This window comes from Equus caballus, chromosome 17 (assembly GCF_041296265.1).
Source record: "Equus caballus isolate H_3958 breed thoroughbred chromosome 17, TB-T2T, whole genome shotgun sequence".
Taxonomy (NCBI): Eukaryota; Metazoa; Chordata; class Mammalia; order Perissodactyla; family Equidae; genus Equus; species Equus caballus.
This window is the reverse complement of record NC_091700.1, coordinates 96806561-96831158: the sequence shown is the minus strand read 5'-3', so window position 1 is coordinate 96831158 and position 24598 is coordinate 96806561. Positions and strand designations below refer to the sequence as shown.

At 38.7% G+C, this 24598-nt stretch overlaps 1 protein-coding gene across 4 annotated transcripts in view; it reads right to left on the bottom strand.

Annotated features, from left to right (window-relative positions):
• The window catches only part of MYO16 (myosin XVI), a 598386-nt gene that overhangs the window by 440149 nt on the left and 133639 nt on the right, over nt 1-24598 (bottom strand). For all 4 annotated transcript variants that reach the window (XM_023621818.2, XM_023621819.2, XM_023621821.2 and 1 more), the window contains exon 2: nt 11923-12186. In XM_023621818.2, coding sequence (XP_023477586.1) covers nt 11923-12148 — 226 coding nt within the window. In that variant the 5' untranslated portion in view covers nt 12149-12186. The remainder of the gene's footprint in view (nt 1-11922; nt 12187-24598) is intronic.

The window sequence follows — 24598 nt, the reverse complement described above, 5'->3', positions numbered from 1 at the left end:
AGGAATTTTGGAGGGACACTATTTAACCCAGTATAGTACTTCATAGGATTATTTTGGGGATTAAACGAGACAATGCATAAAGTGTTTAGGGAGATGATTGGCACATACTATGCTATATACATAAAACTATGTATATTATACTATATATATATAACATATATATGTGTATATATATATGCACACACATATATATAAAACACACGCAATGTCTTAGCAGAAAAGAATGAATGAAAATTGCTCAGTCAGGTAAATAATGTGAATTTTTCACTTTCAATCTGTTTCCAAAGGTACTATCCAATTTCTGTTTCTCATTATCTCATGTTTATGTTAATGCCCTGAGCTTATGTGTCTATCTTCAATCTTTTTTCCCTCTATTTCATTGTAATTTATAATACAATTGCCCCAAACATTCCTAAAGCTATGCTTTCATTCCTATGTATTAAAACCCACTCTGAATTACATGCCAATCGAGGTCATTAGTTAGCCACTCTTTATCGCCCCAATACTCTCTCTTAATTCCCTGTCAAATCATAATAGTAACTAACGTTTATTACATATGTAGTAATACATGACAGATGTCATTTTCAGTTCCTGGCATATATTATCTAACTAATCCTCACAGCCATTTATGAGAGACATTCACCTCTGCCTCTTAACCTTATTTGCAAAACAGGGAAGTGAGGCACAGAGAGTGCCCTGGTTGGGGGCGCACGGCTCCGAATATGAGGAGAGGGATGGAACTCATCATCCCACCTGCAGAGGTAGAACCCTTGGTGTGAACTCCCAGAGGTGCTTCTGTCATGAGGCTCTCCTGTCGGGAAGCTGCTTTTCTCCACCTCTGTTTGTGCACACAAGGTAGAGTCAAAAAGCCCCTTTCTCTCAACCTACAAAACTCCGAAACTTTCCACAGACAGAGCAGAGTTTCAGATTCATCTCATCCCCACCTCACCCCAATGAATATCTACTACAATTCCTTTCAAATGGATCAGTTCTAGTTTGTTTGTTTTATAAAGGACAGTATGTGTTTCCATTGAGATTATAAATGCTTATGAAGCACACTTTTTTCTCTACTTGTTTTCAGTTACTCTCACAGTACCTGGTAAAGTTGTGACTACGTAGCAGGCAGTTAAAATAATTAATACTTCTCAGGAATATGAATTTGGTATTGGTGAAATATTAAGGCACTCATGAAATTCATACAGAATACCTCAGAATTTAAATGGACTTAATTCCCAGCTCTTTATGATTCTATAAATGCTTTCGAAATGGGCACATTTTATTACCTAGCAGCTGTTTCCTATTAATTGAAAGCATCATAGGCCAGTGAACATAGCTCTGTGAAATTCGAAACTGCCCAGGGTTGCTGGATTCAGCATGTACAGGGGCTGAACACATTTAGCCTTCCAGAGCTCTGATGCAGACACGTGCCTGGAGCTGAACAACTCGTCCTTTGCGCTAAGATTTAGAAGTGTGTCTGTTACAAGTGTGTTCCTGTGTCTGCCTCAGAAAATACCTCAGTGGAGCTACATCTTCCCACATCTTCCTCTCCTCTGCCAAGTTAGAGGAATGGGGTCATTCACAGGTTAGCTTCCTGAGGTGTCTGTTCTCATATCTTTGAGAAGTCAATAAGATGGGGTGAATCTGATACAGCTGTCATTTCCCTCACTTTGCCCAGGCCTGGTGTCACTCTAGAACATGAAAGGTGCATACAACAGCATATTGCTGTGTCTTTTCACTGGGAATTTTCTTTTTCCCTATTTCTTCCTTAAAGACAGTATGACACTCTATATTTGCTTTACAACCCCAAATATCTAATACAGGACATACTCACATTAGTTGAATCCAACTATTCTAGGGAGGGTCTACCTACATTCTATGTGAAGTATATACTCCTAATTTTGAGTTGTAGAAATAATTACCCTCATGGAGCACTTAACACACATGACACCCAAATTTGTTCATAATACATGCATGTAGGAAACCAGAGCTGGGTACCTACTCGGTGAATTTGACTACCATTCTAAAGGTGGCAGGGCCTTGGTTTCAATTTCTATAGGGTTCAGCTTAAATCCTCTTATTGATTGTCACCTAACTGCCTATTTGCACAGCTGGTCACGGAGAGGTTACGGAGAGAGAATGAGGCTGCTTTCAGTAGAAGTCCATAGCGGCCACTGGGAAACAGTACCAGAGTAAATGGGTCGTCTTCTTATAGGCAGCATTAATTAAATGGTAGCAGTGAAAATTTATAATTGGCTTCTTTTTTATGCTCTAGGTACGAAAAATAAATAAAAATAAATTTTAAAAATTAAAAGAAATATAAATTATGTGCTAACCAACTACTTCACAATTTTCACTTCTATGCCAAGCTAGTGAATGCAAGGAGTGGGCTGGGGTGCTCATGAGCTCTAAGTTAACAGGCAGTCTCATTTCACGTTTCATTTAAAAACACTCAAGGAATATCTGAAATTTATTCTCTGACCCAAGGCTACATGTTTGGGGGTGGGGGTTGGTAGGAGAGTGAAAACTTGGTCCTAATGATTTACTTATAAATTTCTAAGGGAGGAGATGTTCAGTCTATCAATGGATCATCCGATACATATTGAGCATCCACTGCATTCTAGGCTTATTCTTAGAGGGTTCTGGATAATACACCAACAGTTAATACTTCCTGTAAATTATTCAGAGGAGGTGAAACCATCAAGGCTTTACAAATTTGCACCTAAATCAACATGACATCAAGATTTCTGGGCCAGAAGCCCAGGGCAATGGTGATGACATTAACTGAAATAGAGAACAGAAGAGGAAATTTTGGTTTGAGAGGAAATGGGGATAGATATTTAATTTTGAACATGACAAGTTAGAAATATCAGCCATCAGAAAGATGGAGTCCAGAGTTCAGCAGAAAGGTCTGAAAATGATTTGGGAATCTAGCGTGGGTCAAAGTGGATGCAATGAGAAAAGGTGAGGCCTTCCAGGGAGGATGGGTAGAAAGAGAAGAGTGTTAGGGTCAGAGCCTTACACCCTGGACCTCAGAACTTAGTCCTCTGCAGAAACTGGGGGCCAGGGTTCTGAGAGGCAGGAAGAGGAAAGAGAGTCTCACATTGTTGTAACTGATATTTTCCTTTTTTCCTAAGAGCCTACTTCAAATTTTCGGTTAAAATGGAGATATAAATGAAGTTGGACATTATGGGTCTGCAACTATGCTTAAAGCACTTTGTGTGGCTGAAACAAAACAAGACCTCAGCAAATACTTGGCAAATAAATTAATAAATAAATTCTCTGAAATTATAACAAAAAAGGGGGCAGGGCTGATCAGGGAAAAAGGAGGAAAAATGCCAGAACATAGAGAACAGCTGTTCCCTCCTTTGGCCATTCCCTTGACAGTGAGCAGAGAGCCCACTAGACAAGGGGAAGAAAGAGTTTCCCACAGCAGCGGAGGCCAGCCAACGTGTGGAGTTGATGGTGCAGCTCATTTACCACGAGAAATCAATCAGCTTGAGAGGTGATATAAGTGTTCTTACCACAAAAGAAAAAACAATTTTAATTAAAAAAAATTAAAGGAGTGAGAGGAAAGTTCTGGAGGTGATGGGTAAGTTTATGGCCTTGATTCTGGTGATGGTTTCACAGGTATATACTTATCTCCAAACTCCTCAAGTTGTATAGAGTAAATATGCACAGCTGTTTGCATGTCAATCATACCTCAATAAAGTAGCTAAAAAAAAAAAGAAATCAACTTGAGAGACAGTATAGTGCGGTGAACAAAATATGGTTTCCACATGCAGGTAGACACGGGAAAGTAAACAGTTCTTCTAAGGCTCAATGTTCTCACGGTTATACTGGGGAGAAAATCCTACCTATTATATATGGTCATCAGGAGAACTAACTGACTCAAGTCATGTAAAGCATCACCAGGGCTGAGTATGCCTGCAAAACACTAGATAATAAAAGCATAAGGAAGTCACTCCATTGCCATTTATGTGACTTTTAGTAGGAACATATTGTAACATATTGTGGACTAATTAGTAAAAACTGACAGATATTTGGGAGAGCAATTCTAACAGAGGAAGTGCATTCGCATTTAACTTTTCTCTGCATACAGACACTTCCTCTCTCTCTCGCTTTAACTCTTCCACTCTGTCTTTCTCTTTCTGTCTCTCACCCTCTCGCTTTTCTTTTGCATGGTATGAGTCAAAGATAGTTGAATTAAAAGCCCAAAAAGAAAATTTAGAACAAATTTTCCTTTTTAGATGGAAAAGAATTGCTGAACACAGTTTAGACTGATGCAGTATATTAGAATGACAAGTTACACACTAAAATATCACCAGCTCCCAGAAGAGAACAATAAAGCCTCAAAGATAGGAAAAATGCACTTACCAAAATGCAACATTTATGAAGTTCAACAAAAATCCTGAATTGCTTCTAAGCAACATGCTACAAAACTTGGCGTGAATAACATGTTGGTCTTTGATAAAGTGCATTTGATTCTTTATACTCAGTAAGCCAAAGGAAGTACTTGGAAATAAGAGAGGAAATTATTTATACAAATATGCAATCTGCAAAGATTTAAACAATAATTTAAATGGAAAGGTTTGTTCTTATGGCGATATTTTTACTGTGTCAATTGTATAAATGTGTACATTTGACTATTCGAATAGCTTAAAGATAAATGAAAATAGGACTATCTACCATGACTAAATGAAAACTTCTTCCTGGATACATTTCCAGGAGAAGAAAAACACACTAGAGAGGTTATGACACCTCTAAAGAGACTGCTTGCCTTCTCAATGCAATTTAACTTCTTAAATTTGCAAGAAATTAATAGTTTTCCTCTGATACAATGAGGTCTATTGGCAGTCATGTGAGAGTTTCCAAGGTAGATGAGAGACACAGAAGAAGTAATGGATATAACCACTACATCATACTTGGGTCACTCCAAGTAATGAAGAAGTGTACCATCTGCTGTGGGCCGAATGTGTGTATCTCCCCCCAACCCTGCCCCAAATTCATATATTGAAGCTCTAATCCTCAATGTGGTAGTAAGAGTTGAGGGCCTTTAGGAGATAAGTAGCTTTAGATGAGATCATGTGGGGGGAGCCTCCATGATGGGATTAGTGTTTTTATAAGAAAAGGCACAGAGACTAGAGCTTCCCCTCTCTGCCACGTGAGGACACAGTGAGAAGGTGGCCATCTACAAGCCAAGAAGAGTCCTCACCAAACAGTGAACTCGCTGGCACCTCCATATTGGACCTCTCAGCCTCCAGAACTGTGAGACACAAATGTCTGTTGTTTAAGCTATCCAGTTGATAGTATTTTTTTATGGCAGCCCAAGCTAAGACACGCTCTGTGGACAAATATTTTAATTTTACATTGCAATAATGTACTTAAAATGTAATAATTGATTAGAAATTCAAACTCTTTTGTTGAAATTTAAGGGGAATTCAACTATTTCTTCATCTTTTGATCCTAATGCTGACCTTAGTTATTGAACATCATCCTTGCTTCCATTAGCAATAGAAACTATTTTGGAGGAGTAGTAAAGTTATATAAGTTGTCCTTCTGAGGATGTTCTTCTCCAAGAATCTTTAAAAATTTTTCTGTTATTTCTGTCAAAGAGTAAACAAAATAGTGCATAGAAAGGATGTATTACAGTTTGTTGCACATAGCAGGAGCACAAAATACTGTGTATGTGTGTTCGTGATTGTTTTTTCCTGCTTCCTGTTGTCCCTATCACTTTGAATACCTTATATTGGTCATTACACCAAGCAAAATGTGGAACTTCACTATCCAGTTCTTTTTCTCCATTCAAAAACAAACACACAAAAATAACGTCTTCAACAAAAACCAGCTCAAAATTAATGATGGATTATTCAAACAAAACAAAAATTACTCCTTGCTTCTTTGAATTGAAAAGTCAAATCTGACTGCTTCCTTAGATTTTAGCATCTTTATATCAACATTCACATATAAACAACCTTCTATACGTAATCCACATTCATTTACTCCACTTAAAAATATACGTTAATGAGTCCTTGCCAGGTACTGGTGGTTAATGAAGGATCTTAATTTTAGGCAAGAAATATGAATGCCTATTTATCAGATTATATTATAGTCCGTCAAAATGGTATCTGTGTATACGTGTGGAATAATTTCTGTGAAGGCAACCTGAGGATAAACTGTACTCTAAATACCATGGGAGGGGCCGGACCTGGGCAGAGTAGGCAAGGGTGCACACTCCACTTCGACGGCCCAGGATTTCGCCGGTTCGGATCCTGGGAGCTGACCTAGTGCCGCTTATCAGGCCATGCTGAGGCGGCATCCCATACAGCAGAGCCAAAAGGATCTACAACTACGTACTGGGGGGCTTTGGGGAGAAGAAGGGAAAAAAAAAAGAAGATTGGCAACAGAGGTTAGCTCAAGTGCCAATCTTTAAATAAATAAATACTATAGGAGAATTTTAGGGTAGGAAATCAAATAGTTAAGAATAAGGACAAAGGAGTATAGACACCATGCCGACCCATTTCTGAAAACTTTGAGTCACATGTCATCCTTTTCTTCAGTTCTTATTTTTTATATCTAATTTCAGTTATAAGTCCCCTTTTTTCATACTGTGCTTCTCGGGTCCATTCATTCTCCTATTCTTATTCCTCCTTGCCTCCTCACTCTTAGCTGCCATAGCTCCTTCATCAACAAGTATATGATGCAGTAAAACTGCCACCATAAGCTCCATCATCACATCTCCATTTAGCTACATCTTTTCTCCCATTGCCCTGGATCGGAGGTTTCCAGCCCTCTCTGTGCACCACAACATCCAAGGCACCTTTGAAAACTGTCCTGGCCCCGGTCCAGACTGATTGAATCAAAATCTTTATGGGTATGGACTAGATGTTGGATTGGAAGATAAAATCTCTCCCCATGACCCTACCCTACAGACAGGGTTGAGATGGTCTTAGCCAAACCACACTCTCCCTCGGGCACCAGGCCTCATCAGCTGCATGCCCAAGGACCTTGTGCGGCAATTTTCTTCCTTTACTTGGGTGCCACCAGTTTTTCCCTCTCAAAAGAGTAATTTTTTTCAGCATATATTCATGCTCTTATTTCTCTCATCATTATAAAGACCTCTTGGGCTGGCGCCATGGCATGGTGGTTAAGTTTTGGCATGCTCCGGTTTGGCAGCCGGGGTTCACAGGTTCAGATTCCAGGTGGGGACCTACACCATTCGTCAGCCATGCTTTGGCAGCGACTCACATACAAAATAGAGGAAGATTGGCACAGATGTTAGCTCAGGGCTTGTTTGTTGCACCTGGTTGTTTTACCTCATTTCACTGAATTATTAATATCAGAGTTTCTTGGGACTCAGTCCTTGGACTTCTTATTTTTTTTATTTATTTATTTTTTTGGTGAGGAAGATTGGCTCTGAGCAAAAATCTTGCCAATCTTCCTCTTTTTGCTTGAGGAAGATTGTCACTGAGCTAACATCTGTTCCAGTCTTCTACTTTGTATATGGGATGCCACCACACATGGAATGATGAGCGGTGTGTATGTCCACACCTGAGATCTGAACCTGCAAACCCCAGGCCTCCGAAGCGGAACACATGAACTTAACCATTATGCTACTGGGCTGACCCCATGGGGTTCTTAGATCTTTACCTAAACTCCTTCCATAAGAGATATCATATAGTCTTTGGGCTTTCACTACCATCTATATGCTCATGCATCTCAAATTTATATCTCCAGCCAGCCCAACATCTTCTCTCTTATTCTGACCTCCTAGAGGCATCCCAAACTCAGTAAATGCCATTTCATTCTTTAAATTGTTCAGGCCAAAACAAACTTGATATTGTCTTTCAATCTCTTACTCCCTGTGGCAGGTAGGATTTGGGTTCCATAATTTTGCCCCCTGGTGTTATATATGTGAAAATGTTATGTCATCTGGGGAAAAGGAATTAAAGTCGCTAATGAGCTGAACTATTTTAAGGGAGATGATCCTGGATTACCTGGGGAGCCCAATGTAATCACATGAGGCCCTGAAAGCCAAAGAGGAAGGCAAAGATTTGGACAGAGAGATGTAAAAACAGAAAAGGAAACAGGAGGAATTCGAAGTATGTGACGGAGACTCAATCTACCATTGCCAACTACAGGTGGACAAGGGGGCTATGGGTCAAGGAATGCAGACGGTCTCCAGAAGCTGGAAAAGTCAAGAAAACAGACTTTCCCTAGAACCTCCAAAAAGGAATGCAGCCCTGATGATACCTTGATTTCAGCCCAGTGAGACCCATTCTGGACTTCTGACCCATGGAACTATAAGATAGTACATGTATGCTGATTTCAACCACCAAATTTGTAGTAATTTGCTCTGGCAGCAACAGAAAATTAATACACATCCGATCCCTAGTTCATCAGCATTTCCTGCCAGTTCTATCCTAAAAATATATCCAAAAATTGACTATTTCTTACCACACTCTTGTTCCACTTTGGTCCAATCACCGCCATTTCTCGCCAAGCTTACCACTAGAGCCTCCTAACCAGTTCCCCTGCTTCTGCCCCCCAGAATCCTTCAGTCAGTTCAGAACGCAGCAGCCAGGCCGATCCTGTTAACTCATAGTGATACGAGGTTTCCCTCCAGCTCAAAATCCTCTAACGGCTTCAACACTACTAAGCACCACAGAGTCCTTGCCATGACGCTCCCAGCCCCTACATGGTCTGGCTCCTCTCCTTCCACCCTTTCCAGTGAGGCATCTGCTGCCACCATGCTAGTTCCTCCAACAGGCTGGGATGCTCCCTCTCCAGGCTTTGTACTCCCCTGAAATGCTCCTCCCTAGATATCCACATGGTTAACTCCCTGCCTCCCTAAAGAGGCCTTCCTTATTAATGATTCATCTACTATACTAGATGTTTAACTTTATCTTATTGTTTATGGTCACCCACACTACACAGATGGGCATCATAGTGGTAGAGATTTTGTCTGCTTCATTCACAGCTGTCTTACCCATAACAAAGACTCAATAAATATTTGATGCATTAATGCACTTTTCTCATGAAAAATGACTCTTGGGTTTGTTCTTTTGTTCCTTTTCCTACTGGAACTATCCCAACCCAGCTCACTCTTCTAACATTGAAATTTCACCATGGTGTTTTTTATTGGTGTATTTTCTTCCAGTTCTTATCCTCACCCTTCAATCCATCCTAAAGATATATATCCCTGATTAATCTTTGCTAAAAAGGATTTGTAGCATATAAATTTCCTTCTTAGGGATATACAACGGCTCCTGCTGCATTCTGCTTCCAGATTAGACCTTGAAGTATCCGCAATAATCTTATCTACTTAAAACAAGCTCGGCAGCTCCTCGCCGCGCTTTCCTCTCCTTTCAGACAGACCTCCATGTTTAGGCTCTCCCACTTCTGTGTAGCTGCTCCCTCCTGCTGCTGCCCAAATGCAGGGTTTTCTCCTTTCCCTCCTTCAAACATCTAAACTTTAAGCAACCACCAAGATCAGAGTCTCTCAAAAATCGCATTCTCCAAGAAACTTTCTCCAACCACTCCAGTTCTACCAGACTTCACTTCTACTCATTACTATTTCATGATGACTTTTTTTTCCCCCTCTCTACTTAGACTGTAGGTTCTTTGAGGACAAGACTCGTGTCTCTTTCTGCTCTTTGTTCACACAAGTGACAGCAGAGTTCCATGCCCATAGCAAGCGCTCAAAAAGTATTAATTCAGTTTGTATGATTTCAATGTTTTCCCAAAACATTACAATATTTTGGGAAACATTGTAGTATAATATGTATTTCCTCTTGGAAATACAGTTTCCTCTTGGTCTCTGGGTTTATTATTTTACTATTCTTAATTTCTTTTTAACCCTAACTTAGGCACTGTTTGTCCCACAGATATGTTACACAAGAAACTTGGTGACTTTGCAAATCGTGTTTTTTGCTTCATTACTTTTAAATCAACATAGGATTTAAATGTAAAGGCATGCATTCTAATTCAGGTTTTCCAGATGCACTTGGATGAACCACTTCACTCTTTCCCTCGACACTATGGGAGGTCCTGGGATGGGCAGGAGGGTGCAGCGAGCCTGACTGACAGTGTCCCTGCCCCTCGATGTGCTTATAGCTTCATAGCTTCACAGAGGAGATGGACATTAAACAAGAGCTACAAGCAATAAGAGAATAATAAAATGGGAGGTGAGAGTTCCTTCCAGAGAATATGGTGCATTGGCTGCATCTCAGTGCCTCCACGTGTAAAATAAGAGGATTGGAGGAGAGGATCTCTTCGATACCTTCCAGCTCAGAGATTCTCTGCCACTGTCATTGCATTTTAAGAAAAATCAAAACTCAGAACTTCTCAAGAGTATTCCAGTTTGACTAGCAAGCCCAGACCAAACCATGAGATGAGCTACTTTAATCTTGTTATTATAGCTGCTATTGTATATAATGTGCTGTCATTTTTCTTAGATACAGATCCGCAATCCCTATTTGGAAGATTTGGGACCTTGTATGTTACTAAATTTATTATTTTTCCACATTGAATAGGGTAAAAAATATAAATAGCTCAGGGACAGTTTTACCACTGAATGAGTTACCAAAAATTTGGTTTTCAGAGTGACAAATAAATGGCAAGCAATAGGATATTGGAGTATATGAGGAAGCCTTTTGGTGTAAACCTAATTCAGTCTGACTTTCTTTTTCCAAAAGGGCCTGCTGTGGCCATTGAGCATGCATTGTATATCTGCTTTACGCATTTGCTGTGTCCCAAAGACAAGAACAAACAGCCTTAAGACAAAGGTGCAACTTCCCCCACAGTGGCATTTCCTTAAGGATAAGCATCTTTCCTTAGGCTAGGAGCTGATTGCTGTGCTCACCTGTGACCACCCAGCTCAAGACAACAGACCTGATACCTGCTGTGCCCACTGAGACAGCAGACCTACGACCTGCTGTGTCCATCAATTGTTGTGCTGATGGAGCAGTCTCATGACTATTGTAAAAAGGACATTTCAATCATATGTGAAACATGCTCTTTGAAGGTATATAACCACTCTGTACACCCTTCCTTCCTTAGGGAAGGAAGGCCCTGGGCTACATGGTCCTCACATTTGGCTCAGAATAAACTCATCCCAATTTTCATTTGTGGATTGGCTATGGATTATTTGCATTGACAAGAGATTTTGATTTTGAAATCTGGTTCATGGAATGTGGGTCTTTACTCTCTACATGCCTGTTTTAGATTAATTCAACTACTGGTTTTAGAGGCAATGAAGGTAAATTAATTTCTTTTGCTTCTTTGAAGTTTCTACACTTATACCTACAGCTGGAAAGTTTTCTCACTTTAGAACATTGGAAGGTAGATTCTAAAAACAAAAATAGAAAAATTCATACACAAAAATACATGAACGGTGTGAAACAATAGTCTTGTAAAGACAACTGAAATTTGGATTGAGTATCCTTAGTAAAATGTGATGCTATAAGCCAGCGAACTTTAAGAGGTAAATGAATTGACTCAAATCTTGAGAGGTTTGGGACTTTACTACCAAATCTTTACTACCATATCTATCCATAAATGGGATAACAATCACCAAATTTTGCAACACAATCTCATTATCAAAGTTAAAAATTTCATTGGAAAAAACCCTTCATTAACAATTTAAATCAACAATTTGAAAGAGAATCACTTACTTTTCAGGTAGGTAATTCCTTAAAAGAAATACATAACAATTTTATCAAAATTTTGCATTTTTTCACTTTTACTAGGAAACTTGAGACTTTTAACAGTGTTCATTAGAAAGAGTATTTTTTTCCTTATTTCAAGCAGTTAAAAGAAAGCCTCTAATATTTAAAAGAAATTCTATCCCCCATTATGCCACCAAGAAAACAAGCAAAAAACATGAAAACCACATCGGAAACATTTTTTCTTTTTGTCATGTACCTTCTTTGTCATCGTGGTGGATAATTGCATCCTGTATCATGTCAGCAAGGTTAAAATGAACCTTCTGATTCTTCCCATGCTTCAGCTTCTTCAGGAACCCTTCTTGCTTCTGAAAAGCCTTTTCTCGTTCATAGTAGGCTTTGATCTGTTCACAGCGCATGCGTTTCACCAGCCGCTGCCGTTGCCCAAGGGGAAGGGACTCCAGCAAACACTGGTCAATTTCCATTTCATGGGATCGAAAAACGTTACATAGCTGAAAGCAACCTGAAAGAAACGCAATGGAAAAGTTACCAGACCTACGACTCCAACCATGATCGCAGCACTACAGAGCACGGCTGATTTTCTATCACCCATCACACAAGCAGACTCTCATTCAATCCTCTTTGTGATTGACAGACAAAGGTGAAGCCCCCTCTACAGACTGGGTGAAAAGCAAAGAGAGTCGATGTCTTACTCAAGATTGCATAGTAATAAAGCAAAGAATAGAATTAGATATAGATATGTGGTTTTACTCAACATAATTACTAACAGTACATCCTTTCCTATTTCTTTAAATCCTCCCAAAGGCCTAAATGTTTTACCACTGTGTTGAGCTCCTTCATTTCATTGAATAATTCTGACTAAACTTTGCGTGTGAAATTTTGGCAGAAAGCCATTCCAAGTCTTTGAGAACACTTATAAAATTAGGTTTGCGTATCATGATGATTCTGCTAATCCAATTTAACACAACGTATGTATGCTATCAATTGTTTATATGACACAGTGATCATTTTCCACCAATTTAATGCTAAATACTTCTCCGTGCGATCAGTGACTTTCATTTCTAAGATATCTAAAGATGGTTACATATAAAGATTGAGAGCGAGAACAGAGATTTTTCTGAATATCATGGATACCATATTGCTGTTGTGGTCTTTGTCTTACAGAGATTGACAAACTGAGTTCTCTGTCCTGACACTGAAAATACGCACTACCTTTCAAGATGCTTTTTCCTACAAACGCCACTCAAAACATCTGTAATGAAATTGCACAAACTCGGATATTTGCCATGAGGTTAAAATTTTGCTATTGGCTGAAAATTAATGTTAGAGCCTGAAAATTCTAGAAACTGGCTCACAAATACAGGTTCAGATAAGTGTTTATATGTGTTTCTCTTAACATATTTATGCTGTAAGTCTCAAGCAGTAAGAGTAACCATGCATCCAAAAAATGTGGCTGATCTGGAAAGATCATGCAGTAAGGGGCTACTTCACCTCTGGAAAGGTGCCCTATTCCTTTCAAAGGACAACAAGTGGTGACAATATTATTTCCACTTCTGTTTCACTGGATAATTTGCAAAGCTTTATTTCACAATCACCAGGCATGACAGTCCTTCTGTTGCAAGTAATGTTCCATAAAGGCTCAAGACAAAAACAAAATCAAAGACGGTGATCCTCTATGGCCAGATATGTAATATATATAAGGGAGGTGGGGAGAGAAGTCGTGTTGGGGAATTTTGTTTAGTTTCTTAGCATTTGACGACATTTTAGAATCACATGTTTTCGTAACACTCTTCATAAGTATTTGTAAGAATGATGTTAGAAGTATCAAGTAATTACACATAGAATGTTCCCTTTCCAGTGACCTAAACACAAAGTGATGACAGTGATTCTGAAATAATGACACATTGCTCTAGAGTACGTTTGCTAAAAGCCATGATCGCTACCACAAACAGATTATCTGAGAGCTTATTAATAATGGACAGGAAATACCTTCTGCTTTCAACTCTGTTTAGAACACTGCACCAGGTTTGATTTATTGACTTTGATGCTGTGACACTGTGGCTCCTGTGACTGCTCTGGTTTGTCAGTGGATGCCCAGGGAATCATCGGAGCCACTGAAAAACCTAAAGAAGTAAAACCAGTGACATTGCAGAGTGTCACGTGCTGATTAGCATGCAGTCCGAGGCACAGGATAATCTAATAAACACAACAGTCCTCTCATCTGTAGCTCTTAGGAAAGATCCCATGGTGAAATTTTCAATTAACTTTTAAGGAGTCTTCAGTGACAGCTCATGATTCATTGAGCAGCCCTCTCAGGCTGTCAGAAAAGACTGCTGAGGGTTGTTCGTAAATTAATTCCCTTAGGATTTGGCAAATCAGAAGCCAAGCTGTTAAATTTCAAATCCCCCATGAATAAAATATTGATTCTTAACATATTTTCTTGTTAAATAATTCTCCATGCTTTGATTTTTAATGGTCTAAACTTTGATTTATTTTATATTCTGAAAATGTATTGGGCACTGTGACTTCCTTTTTGTCATTTAAAGCATATGGTTCCTTATCTACTTCCTATAGTGACTCAAATTACAACTTGGTTAAATCAGTTAAACATCCTGAGCAAAGATTATTACATATGTATAGTTATTTTCTCATGAGAAGTGGGTAATTCTTGATGCTGTCTGCTTCAGTCACGTCTTGGAAATCTCTCTGGAATATCTTTTCCTGAGTATTTGTTGTTTCTGAAGCACGTAAAATTTTGATTCTCCCAGGTGGGGTAGATGCAGTGGTATTCTGAATCGGCCTGCACTGACTCAGGAGAGCATCTCTTCCCATCTCTGTGTTTAGTGACATCACATTGATAGCTTGAAATTGGCCATGCTGAGAGTGTGCCATGAAAACAGACAAACACAACAAATCAAAGATTCCATTCCCACCTCGCCAGAGCTGACAGTTAAAAATTTACCAGGACCCCACTCAGGACAGTAAGGGTGTAGTCTTATCATTCAAAATTCTATGATAATTTTATTGTTACTTTGATTACAATTTAACACTGTGGAAAAAAATAACTTCTCAGCAACAGCAACCTATGTTAGGGGAACGTCAATTTTTGTAAAATATAACACCAAAATATCAGGCTACACACAACAGAAGTTAATTTTTGCTCAGATAAAAAGTTAAGATAAGGGCTGACTGGTGAACGTGCTCTTCCAGGCAGCAGTGGCAGGACCAAGGCACCATTATGCTGTGGCCATCCTTGGTATGTGGCTTCTACAGCTGCCGTGCTCCAAGGCATCAAGCCAACAGAAGGGACTGAACATGGTCAAACACTCGGGCATATTTCCTAAGCCAGGCCTGGGAAGCTCAAAAATGACGTCTACTCATGTAGCTAAGGAGAAGAAAAAACTGGTTTCAGCTAGTCAATCTCTGCTACAACAACGAAAACATGCTCTGTTTCACTACAACATGTGTCTTTGTAACACTAATTACCTATACGTCATCGTGAGAATGAGGGCCGTGCAACACTGCAGTTGTGCTAGTTCATGTGGGTTTTTCTTGTAGGCAAAGAAAGCCGCAATAGTGGGAAGGAATTACAGTCTTTATGGGGAAGAGCCCTCATTTCAGTACCTGGGCAGGCAGAACCCATCAACCCTACTTCATGACTATTGGAAACGAGGGCCTGCCCAGGACTCATTCCAGGGGAGCAAACAACCTGGCCAGCTCAGACTCACTCTCTTGCAGCCTTAACCACACCCTGCCCAGGCTGTGCACATTATCACCTGCCGTACTAAGTACTGTTATTCTTAGAGCCCTTTGACAAAGTTCTAAAGTTTTGAGTAGACTGCCTGGAAACTGTTTCCCATAACTCTGTTATTTTTAGTGTGCTGTCTTATAGATTGATCGCAGCACACAGATGTGACATAGCTGATCCATAGAACACGTATTATCCTCAAATCTACACAAATGCTGCTGACTAAAATGCTTATACCATATATTTTCTTGTTTACTTGTAAGCCCTGTAAACGCAGGAACTTGGGCTGTTTTATCCACTGCTTATTCTCAGCATCTGGAATAGTAAGTATTCAATATTTTGTTGTTGTTCTTGTTGAATGAAATTGTTTATTTCATACACATACCAAGGGAGGTCACAGCATAATGGCACCTTGGTCTTCCCATCACTGCTTGGAAGAGCACATTCACCTGTCAGCCCTTATCTTAACTTTTTATCTGAGCAAAAATTAACTATTAGATTGCTGGCAGGAATATCATGTGTCTTACTAGGAGCTGATCCAGCACTCAACCTACAGTCGATAAATGCTTTATACTTCTGCCCTTACAGACAGGTACAATGATACCATACTTGTTGTCTGGTTGTTCTTCCTCACACCATCTGGCCTGACGCAGTGTAGCCAAGTTTATCATTGCACTGGATTTCTAGATGGACAATTTTACTCTTTTCTTGGGGGGAGGGGCATCATATATATAGCACTATCCTACAATTCCTGATAAAAATGTATAGACATCTACCATAGCCAGAAGTCCCTGCGCAGCAAATGTGCTTCTCCATATGACAAAAATTGAGAGCCAGCAAACAAAATGCATAAAGGAAAAGGCAAAGATCTCTGTTAAGAAATAAATATGTACCATCTAGTAAAAACATTAGTAGCCCCATGCTTTGGTTTTGGAGGACCCTACACATGTGCCATGACCTCAGGACTATATACTGTAGCAAAGTAGAAAGATAAAGAGTAAAGTTACGGGGAAAGGGAACTAAGGAAATGAACTCCTGAAATTATTCTGTAGCACAACTGCCAGAAATGGCTTCATCTCAGTTAGAATGAAAATCTTCATGTGGCCATGGCACACTCAATGTGGGAGATTTTTATGCACATCTCTCCATGATTGCTAGAGTAAACAGGCAAAAAAGTTAGCAAGAGCGTAGATAATTTGATCTAAAGCACATTTATAGAAACTTGCACCCAATTTTCAGGGAAAAAGCTTTTTTCAAGAATTCATGGATGATTTATGAAATTAACTGTGGCGTAGGCCAAAAAGCAAAGCAAATTTCAACAAATACTGGAGAACTGAAATTACACAGATATTTTCTTAACACAGTTGAGAACTGGATATCAACTACAGAAGTAGAACCAAACCTCCCAATATGTCCAGAAACTTAAAAAGCTAATCCTAAATAAAGCATAGTTTAAGGACAAAAACATAATAGAAATAATGAGCTTTCAGAACTAATCACTGACGAAAGCAAGTCCACATCAAAATTTCATGGATAAAACTAAAATATTCATAGAAATGAATTTATAGCATTAAATGTTTATATTAGAATCTTAGAATCAATGAACAAAGTACCTGATTCATAGTTAGAAAAGAACAATAAAGGAAGCCCAACAAAAAAAGAAAGGGGAAAATAATAAAATGAGGATATAATGAAATAAGGAAAGAACAAAGAGGAAGAAAGACATGAGAAATGGACAACATCTAGGAAAATATAACTTGCTGCAAGTATCTCAAGAAGAAATAGAAAACTTAAATAGATTTATAATCTTATATTAAATTAATTGTTAAAAATTTAATCACCAAAAAGAAAAAACTAAACAAACTGACAAAAAAAACACAGACCAAATAATTTTACATGTGTGTTAGGAGTAGATACTTGCATTTCCCCCAATTCTTCTAGAGAGTAGAAACAGATGGAAATTGTCTCAACCCATTTTCTGAGACTAGCATACCCTTGATACCAAAATCAAGTGAGGACACCACAAAAAAGGGTGTTACAGGTCAATCTCACTCATAAATGCAATGAATATTTGTAAATATTTGATATTTGTAGATATTTAATATTTGTAAATATTTAATATAAATCTCATTTATAAATACAATAAATATACACAAAAGTATAAATATGAGTGCAAATAGCCTACATGTAGATGAGGAAAATGAACCCAGGAGTGTGCAAGTTGTTAGTGAAATGAAAGGATGGCTAATTTTAGATCTGTGAATGTCAATCACTACTTTAAACTGTTTCAAATTTAGAAAAGGAAGGCCCTCTATCATTCCCTCCATTCTACCTCAAAATAAAGGTTTTAGTCAGCCTAGAAAAAAAGGGGAAAAAATAAAGGCCATAAAATATGAGTAGGAGCAAGAAAAAATTCAGTTATCATTGTAAACACTGTTATCTGTATAGAAAGACCACACACTCTAGGACTCAGCTGTTAGAAATGATGGTCCAGAATGTTGCTCAACACAAGTCAATATTCACAGAGAAGATGGAAGCTACATTTTCACACCTAACAACAGATGTGCAGCCTCACTAAGGTATATAAAAAATATTAACATATTTCACACTCATTTGATTGACAAAGTTGATAAACCTTGTAACATGGCTATTAAAGTGCAAATTGGAAATACTTCATTATATCTAAGATGTATCTCTCCTACAACCAAGATGTGTATCCTAGAAACCTCTTAAAAAATGTTGTAGCTAAAAATAAACAAATACGAAATAATCTAGCATGCAATGAAAAAGATTAGGAGTAACAAAAACCCACTTTGTAAACAATCCTCCCTTATTACTGAAGGAAAGAAGTCTATTTCGTCAACTTCTGTCTTCAGTATTTTCTACCTGTGGCGTTGGTAGAATAAACACTTAGATCAGTGGGACAGAACAGAGACCTAGAAACAGGTGCCCACAAATGCAGCCAACTGGTTCCTGACAAGGTGCAAAAGCAGGTCAAGGAGAAGTCCTTTCAACAAATGATGCTGGAGCAAGTGAACAGCCATAAGGAAAGAAATGAACCTCGACCGAAGCTTCACTCCTTATACAAAGATTAACCCCAAATGGATCAGAGATTTAAACGTAAAGCACAAAACTAGGACACTTTTAGAAGAATGTAGGAGAACATTTTTGAGACCTAGCATTCTTAGGCTCGACACCAAAACATGGTTCAGAAAAAGTCATTGATAAACTGGACTCTATTGAAATAAAACCTTTGCCGTGTAGAAAGACCCATTAAGAGGATAAAGAGAAAAGCTACAGGCTCGGGGAAAGTTCTTGCAAACCATATATCTGACAAAAGAATCGTATGTAGAATATACAAAGAACTCAAAACTCAACAGTAAAAAAACAAACAATCCAATTAAAAAATGGGAAAAAGACATGAAGAGACATGTTACTGACATAAATAGATGACAAATAAATACATGAGAAGGTGTCCAACATCACTAGCCGTTAGGGAAATGTAAGTTAAAATCATGATGACATCTCTCTACACATGTGTTAGAAGAGTTAAAATTAAAATAACACTTGTGACAATATTAAATACTGGTGAGGACGTGGAGAAACCGGACCTCTCACCATTGCTAGTGGGAATGTAAAACAGTACAGCTAGTCAGGAAAACAGTTCGCCAGCTTTTTAAATATCTACATTATGTGGTAACATTTCTAGGTGTGATTATGTGGCTCATCAAGACCATTCAGGATGGTTTCAGATGTGCTGAGGCGAAGGCAAATAGCAAACTTCAGACGCAAGCATGAGAAAAGTTCCCTCCGCAGGCAAGCGTGTCAGAGGAATCTCTCCTGGAACATTGTTAGGCCGCTGCCCAGTGACAAGTTGGCGGTCACCATGGAGCACCAACAAGAAGACAAACAAGAAAATTAGGATACAGTGCCTGTTTTTCTTGAGTGATTATTTTTTTATTATTAGTGGAAATGTTTTTGTCCTTCGTGAGTAGACCTGAAAAGCCTGGGAATGGAGTGGACTCGGGTAAAATGCTCAACATATATCTAGGCATGACTAGAAATAAATGCCTTATTGACCTATTTTTCCAAAAGAAAAATGAATCATCAGAATGAAATAAAAATAAATGTTACAATTTTCCCTATGAAGGGAAAGATAGCATACTTTATCATATATCAGCAAGAATGGATAGTTATCTGAATCCATGAGGATAAATCATATGTCAGCTTGTATTGGCAACTTCGGGAATGCTTTCTCTTACAGACTTCAAATGTTGCGTGTATTAGTTAGTGGACCCTGACGCCCTGCTCAGAGCCCCTTTACTGGCTGAAGCACTGGTCCCCAGATACACTGAGTGCTGGCCCATAAGGATTCAGAGCCGTTCCCTCTGGAGAATTTCCAGCTAGGCCAGTCTCCCCAGGAGTGGGAGACTCTGCTCATACACCTTAAGTCACAGTCACTGATGACCCACACAGAGGTACAAAAACATGTCCCCTTGACTCAAGAGGAGACAACTTTATGGTATGATTTTCACCCCAGAGCAAATTGAATCAGGATGAGTATAGACCTCACCAAAGAATACATTGTTTTTCTACTTTTTTCTGTTCTATTCCCTGCTTCTCTAACTCCCTATGCATTTTCCCTGATGAGCATTCCCTCTCTATATTGTCATGCACTCCTGAATTTCCCTCTCAGACTCTGCTTCTAGGCGACACAATCTAAGATACATAAGATTATATACATTTATTTAAATTTTCTTTTAATTGTCATGATTTACTTCAAAGGGAAGGTTTTTTTTCATAGATGCAAAATTTATACAAACTGAACATATTTAATGATGTACGTTTTCAAAACCTGAAAATAACAGCACAAGAAATAAGATGACATATGCAAAAGAGTGAAGTTGGACCCTATCTTCCAGCATATGCAAAAATTAACTGAAAATTCATTAAAGCCATATACTTATGGCCTAAAACTATAAAAATCATGGAGGAAAACATAAAAGTTTCATGACATTTGACTTGGCTCTGATTTTTTGGATATGACACCGAAAGCACAGGCAACAGAAGCAAAAGCAGACAAACTGGACTAACTCGAAAACTTTTATGCATCAAAGAACGCAATCAACAGAGTGAAAAGGCAGCCCACGGAATGGGAGAGAATATTTGTAAATCCCATATCTAATAAGGGGTTAATATCCAGAATATACAAAGAAGTCCTACAACTCAACCACAACAAAAATCAAATAACCAAATTTAAAAACAGGCAAAGGACTTGAATAAACATTTCTACAATGAGCCATCACCCTCACGGCTATTAGCAATGACTCTTACCAAAATACAAACAAACAAAAAAACACCCAGAAAATAAGACTTGTTGATGAGGATGTGGAGAAATTGGAAACCCTTTGCACTGCTGGTGGGATCGTAAAATGGTAAAACCAGTATGGGAAACAGTATAGAGGTTCCTTAAAAAATTACAAATAAAACTACCGTAGGATCCAACAGTCCAATTTCTGGTGTCTGTCTGAAAGAATTGAAAGCAGGATCTCAAAGAGATATTTGCACACCTATGTTCACTGCAGCATAGCTCAAAATGGCCAAAAAGTGAAGGCGCCCTAAATGTCACAGAGGGACGAATGGATAAACAAAATGTGGAATATACACACAATGGAATATTAATCAGCCTCAAAAAAGGAAGAAAATCCTATCCATGCTATAACATGGATGTCTCTTGCGGACACGCTAAAGGAAATAAGCCGGTCACAAAAAGACAGATGCTGTATGATTCCACTTATATAAGGAGTCTAAGGTAGTCAGATTCATAGAAACAAACTAGAAGGGTGGTTCCCAGGGGCTGGAGAGAGGGAGAAAGGGGTAGTTGCTGTATAATGAGTACAGAGTGTCAGATTTTAAAGATGGAAAGTTCTGAGATCTGTGTCACAACAATGTGAATATGTTTAACTGCCTCAACTGTACACACAAGAATGGTTAACTTAGTAAATTTTATGTGTTTTACCACAAGAAAAAAAGTGGGATTAAAGAAAAGAATAAGACACAAGAGGCTGCATCACAGGGGTTTTAAAAACATATATACATAGTTTAAGTACTTCATGAAAAGTGTAGCTGCAAATTTATTGTTTATCCCACTTTATTAAAATGCTTGCTGTGAACTCGAAGTGGCCAGAAGTTAGTTGTCCAGGGAGGAAATTAGGAAGCTTACACACAGGTGAAGCACACGCATGCGTGCATGCGTGTGTACAGACACACACATTTATATCCATGCACCCAATGACTCTCCTAGCAGAGGTTTTATCCTCAGAATCAATTGTTATACTGTGCTTTCAGAGTTATTTTTTACTGCACATACAGCAACAACGAAACAAAGAACAACGAGGATTTCCAAAGACAACAGTATAATCAGCTTCAACATACTCCCTCAGAGCCTTAAAAAAAATCCTCCGTCAGCATTGAAGTCTTTAAAAAGTGCTAGATTTTAACATCCTTGTAATCAAGCTGCAGGGCCATATCCCTCTTTACAGAGTAAAAAATCATACAAAGAAATACAAATTACATTTGGGGAAGATATTGATGTTATGCCCTCAAAAGTCTCAGGAATTAGATCCACAATGCCTGTTTCATATAATCCTGCATTGAAACACTTGACCAAAAAATGAAGAAATAAACTTAAATAATTTGAATTCTTCTCAGGAAAGCCAACAATATTTTTCATTTCGCTATTTTACTGTCTTTAAATTTTTTAATTTATGTATCAAGTAAGCGTTTCTTGGGTTTCCATCCAATTATTAAGGCATGCTTCTCTAATAAAAGAATGTGACAAATGTCTTCTTTTTAAATTAAAATGGAAATAAAACAAATACACATGACATAAAAATTACGGCATACTCTAAAGTATATTTATTTTTTACATATCAATCTATACTTTTCTATGTTTAATATTTTCCTTATAATATTTATTTAATAACAAGTGATTTGATTGTGATAAATAGCTTTCCAGTGGATATAGATTTATAGTCCTAATTCTTTTTAGGTTTTGTTTCAGGGTAACAATAAAACTGAAGATTGTCACCTTGAGGTGACGTTCCTGGCTAATTAGCCAAATGGACCCACATGTCTAATTAAATCTATGGTTGATAGAGGGCACCACGTCATGAATGCTTTGTCCTGTGTCATAGGTGGTTCCAAAATCACATCCATGGGCTAATGCCCCGCACAATGATTTACCTGGATATGTAGAACACTGAATGACCAGGCTCATTTTCAGAGACAAAACAGGCACATTCAGGATCTGCAGAGCTTGGTGACTTGCAGCCCCACCTCAGGATATCAATTAGCTTTTATCTCATTAGAATCACACTCAATGAGAATTCCTCTGGAGAAATCTAGCCCCTTCAAGATCAGAACTGCCTGCTGATGGCTATTCTCAGATGCTTCGGTTGGCATGCCATATGGCTGAAATCAAACCCTGTCTTTTCCTGAATACCCCTGCCTTTCTAAACACCAGGCTCCCACTAGGGGTGTCTCCAAGATTTGGAACTGCAATTGCTGGCCTGTCGCTTACAAAAGAGGGTGATGCTATGGAATTAAGACAGGCTCGGACAAGCTGGATTCCCGGGTGGCTCAAGAGAAAAGCTCTCTTCCAGTTCACACTCAGTAAGATAGACTTAGACCCTCTGCCCCAAATAGACATTTTGGACCTTCCAACTTCAAATACTCTTCTCTCTGAATCCACATCCACACATCTCATCCTCAGTCACCATCTTCACTTCTGGTTGCAAAAGACTCAGCTCACTCTATTGCTGCCAGACTGTGTTTTCAACAGGCAAATTCCCCGGTGTTCAGATTGTCTCAGAATGGGGTCCCCGCGAGTTTCAACACACCAGTTCCCTCCTAAGGAAACAGAAGCCATGACTGGCTGCGTGACCCCACCAGTCAGTCATGCAGCTTCCTGGATGCCTTCAGTCTGCGTCCTGAAGCAACACTGTCAAATGAGCGCTGAGTATTTCAAGTACACGACCAGCGAGCACAGGCTTTACATTTACAGCTCCTCTTTAAATTCCTGTATTTTTTTTTAATTTGAAAGCTTGTGTATATCTATCCATGCAACTCTAATTTCACAGCTGTAAGTAAATTTTTTTTAAAATTTCATCATTTTCCTAATCTTGTAAAACATTTAATTTAAAATGTTACCTTCACATAAAATATTTGGCATTTGACATTATTTTGATATAAAATATTTCAGTCCTCAAATGGGCTGACACAAAATTGAATTTCCCACTTAATATTTAATTTTGGCTATATAGAGTCTTTTTGTCTCCCTTTCTTTTTGTAAAGGAAAAAATTTAGGGAAAAGTCAGATGTTGAAATTTCTATTATACTTTCTAGGTTAAGAAACTTTCTAGGTTATAGCTTGTGTTTTTAAAGGATTTCCATTGCCCTTTGCATCAGTTTGTAAGACATATTCAGATAAAAGATGTTCTTCAAGGTCAATTTAGGACTCAATGTCAGAACAAAAAGTACAATTCACGGATAAGCACCCCTACGTCCAACATAAGGACACTCCTTATCTCAAGTCTTAATTATTGCATTAAACACCTTTGGCTTTCATCCTTCACCACTCCACTCTGCTGGGAAAACTTCAAAAATACTTTGTCTTAATAGTAACCCAGAACAATGGTATAGTAAACAAAAGTAGCCAAAATCTACAAGCCCATCAATAGGCTCCACCTTGCCCACAAAGGATTACTACTAATTAGGGCCCCACACAAAAAGACCAGCCTTTTACATAACTTCCATCTTCATTCGTGTCTTCCTGCTACTCCATTATATGGAATTTGAAACCATCATTAACTACCTAGAGTGGCCTATTAATTTCTCCAGAAGCACCCTCCTTCTGGGAATCCCTTTCCTCTAGCACTTCATGTGATCCTAGTGGGGTTATTAAGAAGGATGCCCAAGGGGCTGGCCCCGTGGCCGAGTGGTTAAGTTCGCGTGCTCCGCTGCAGGCGGCCCAGTGTTTCGTTGGTTCGAATCCTGGGCGCGGACATGGCACTGCTCATCAGACCACGCTGAGGCAGCGTCCCACATGCCACAACTAGAAGGACCCACAACGAAGAATACACAACTATGTACCGGGGGGCTTTGG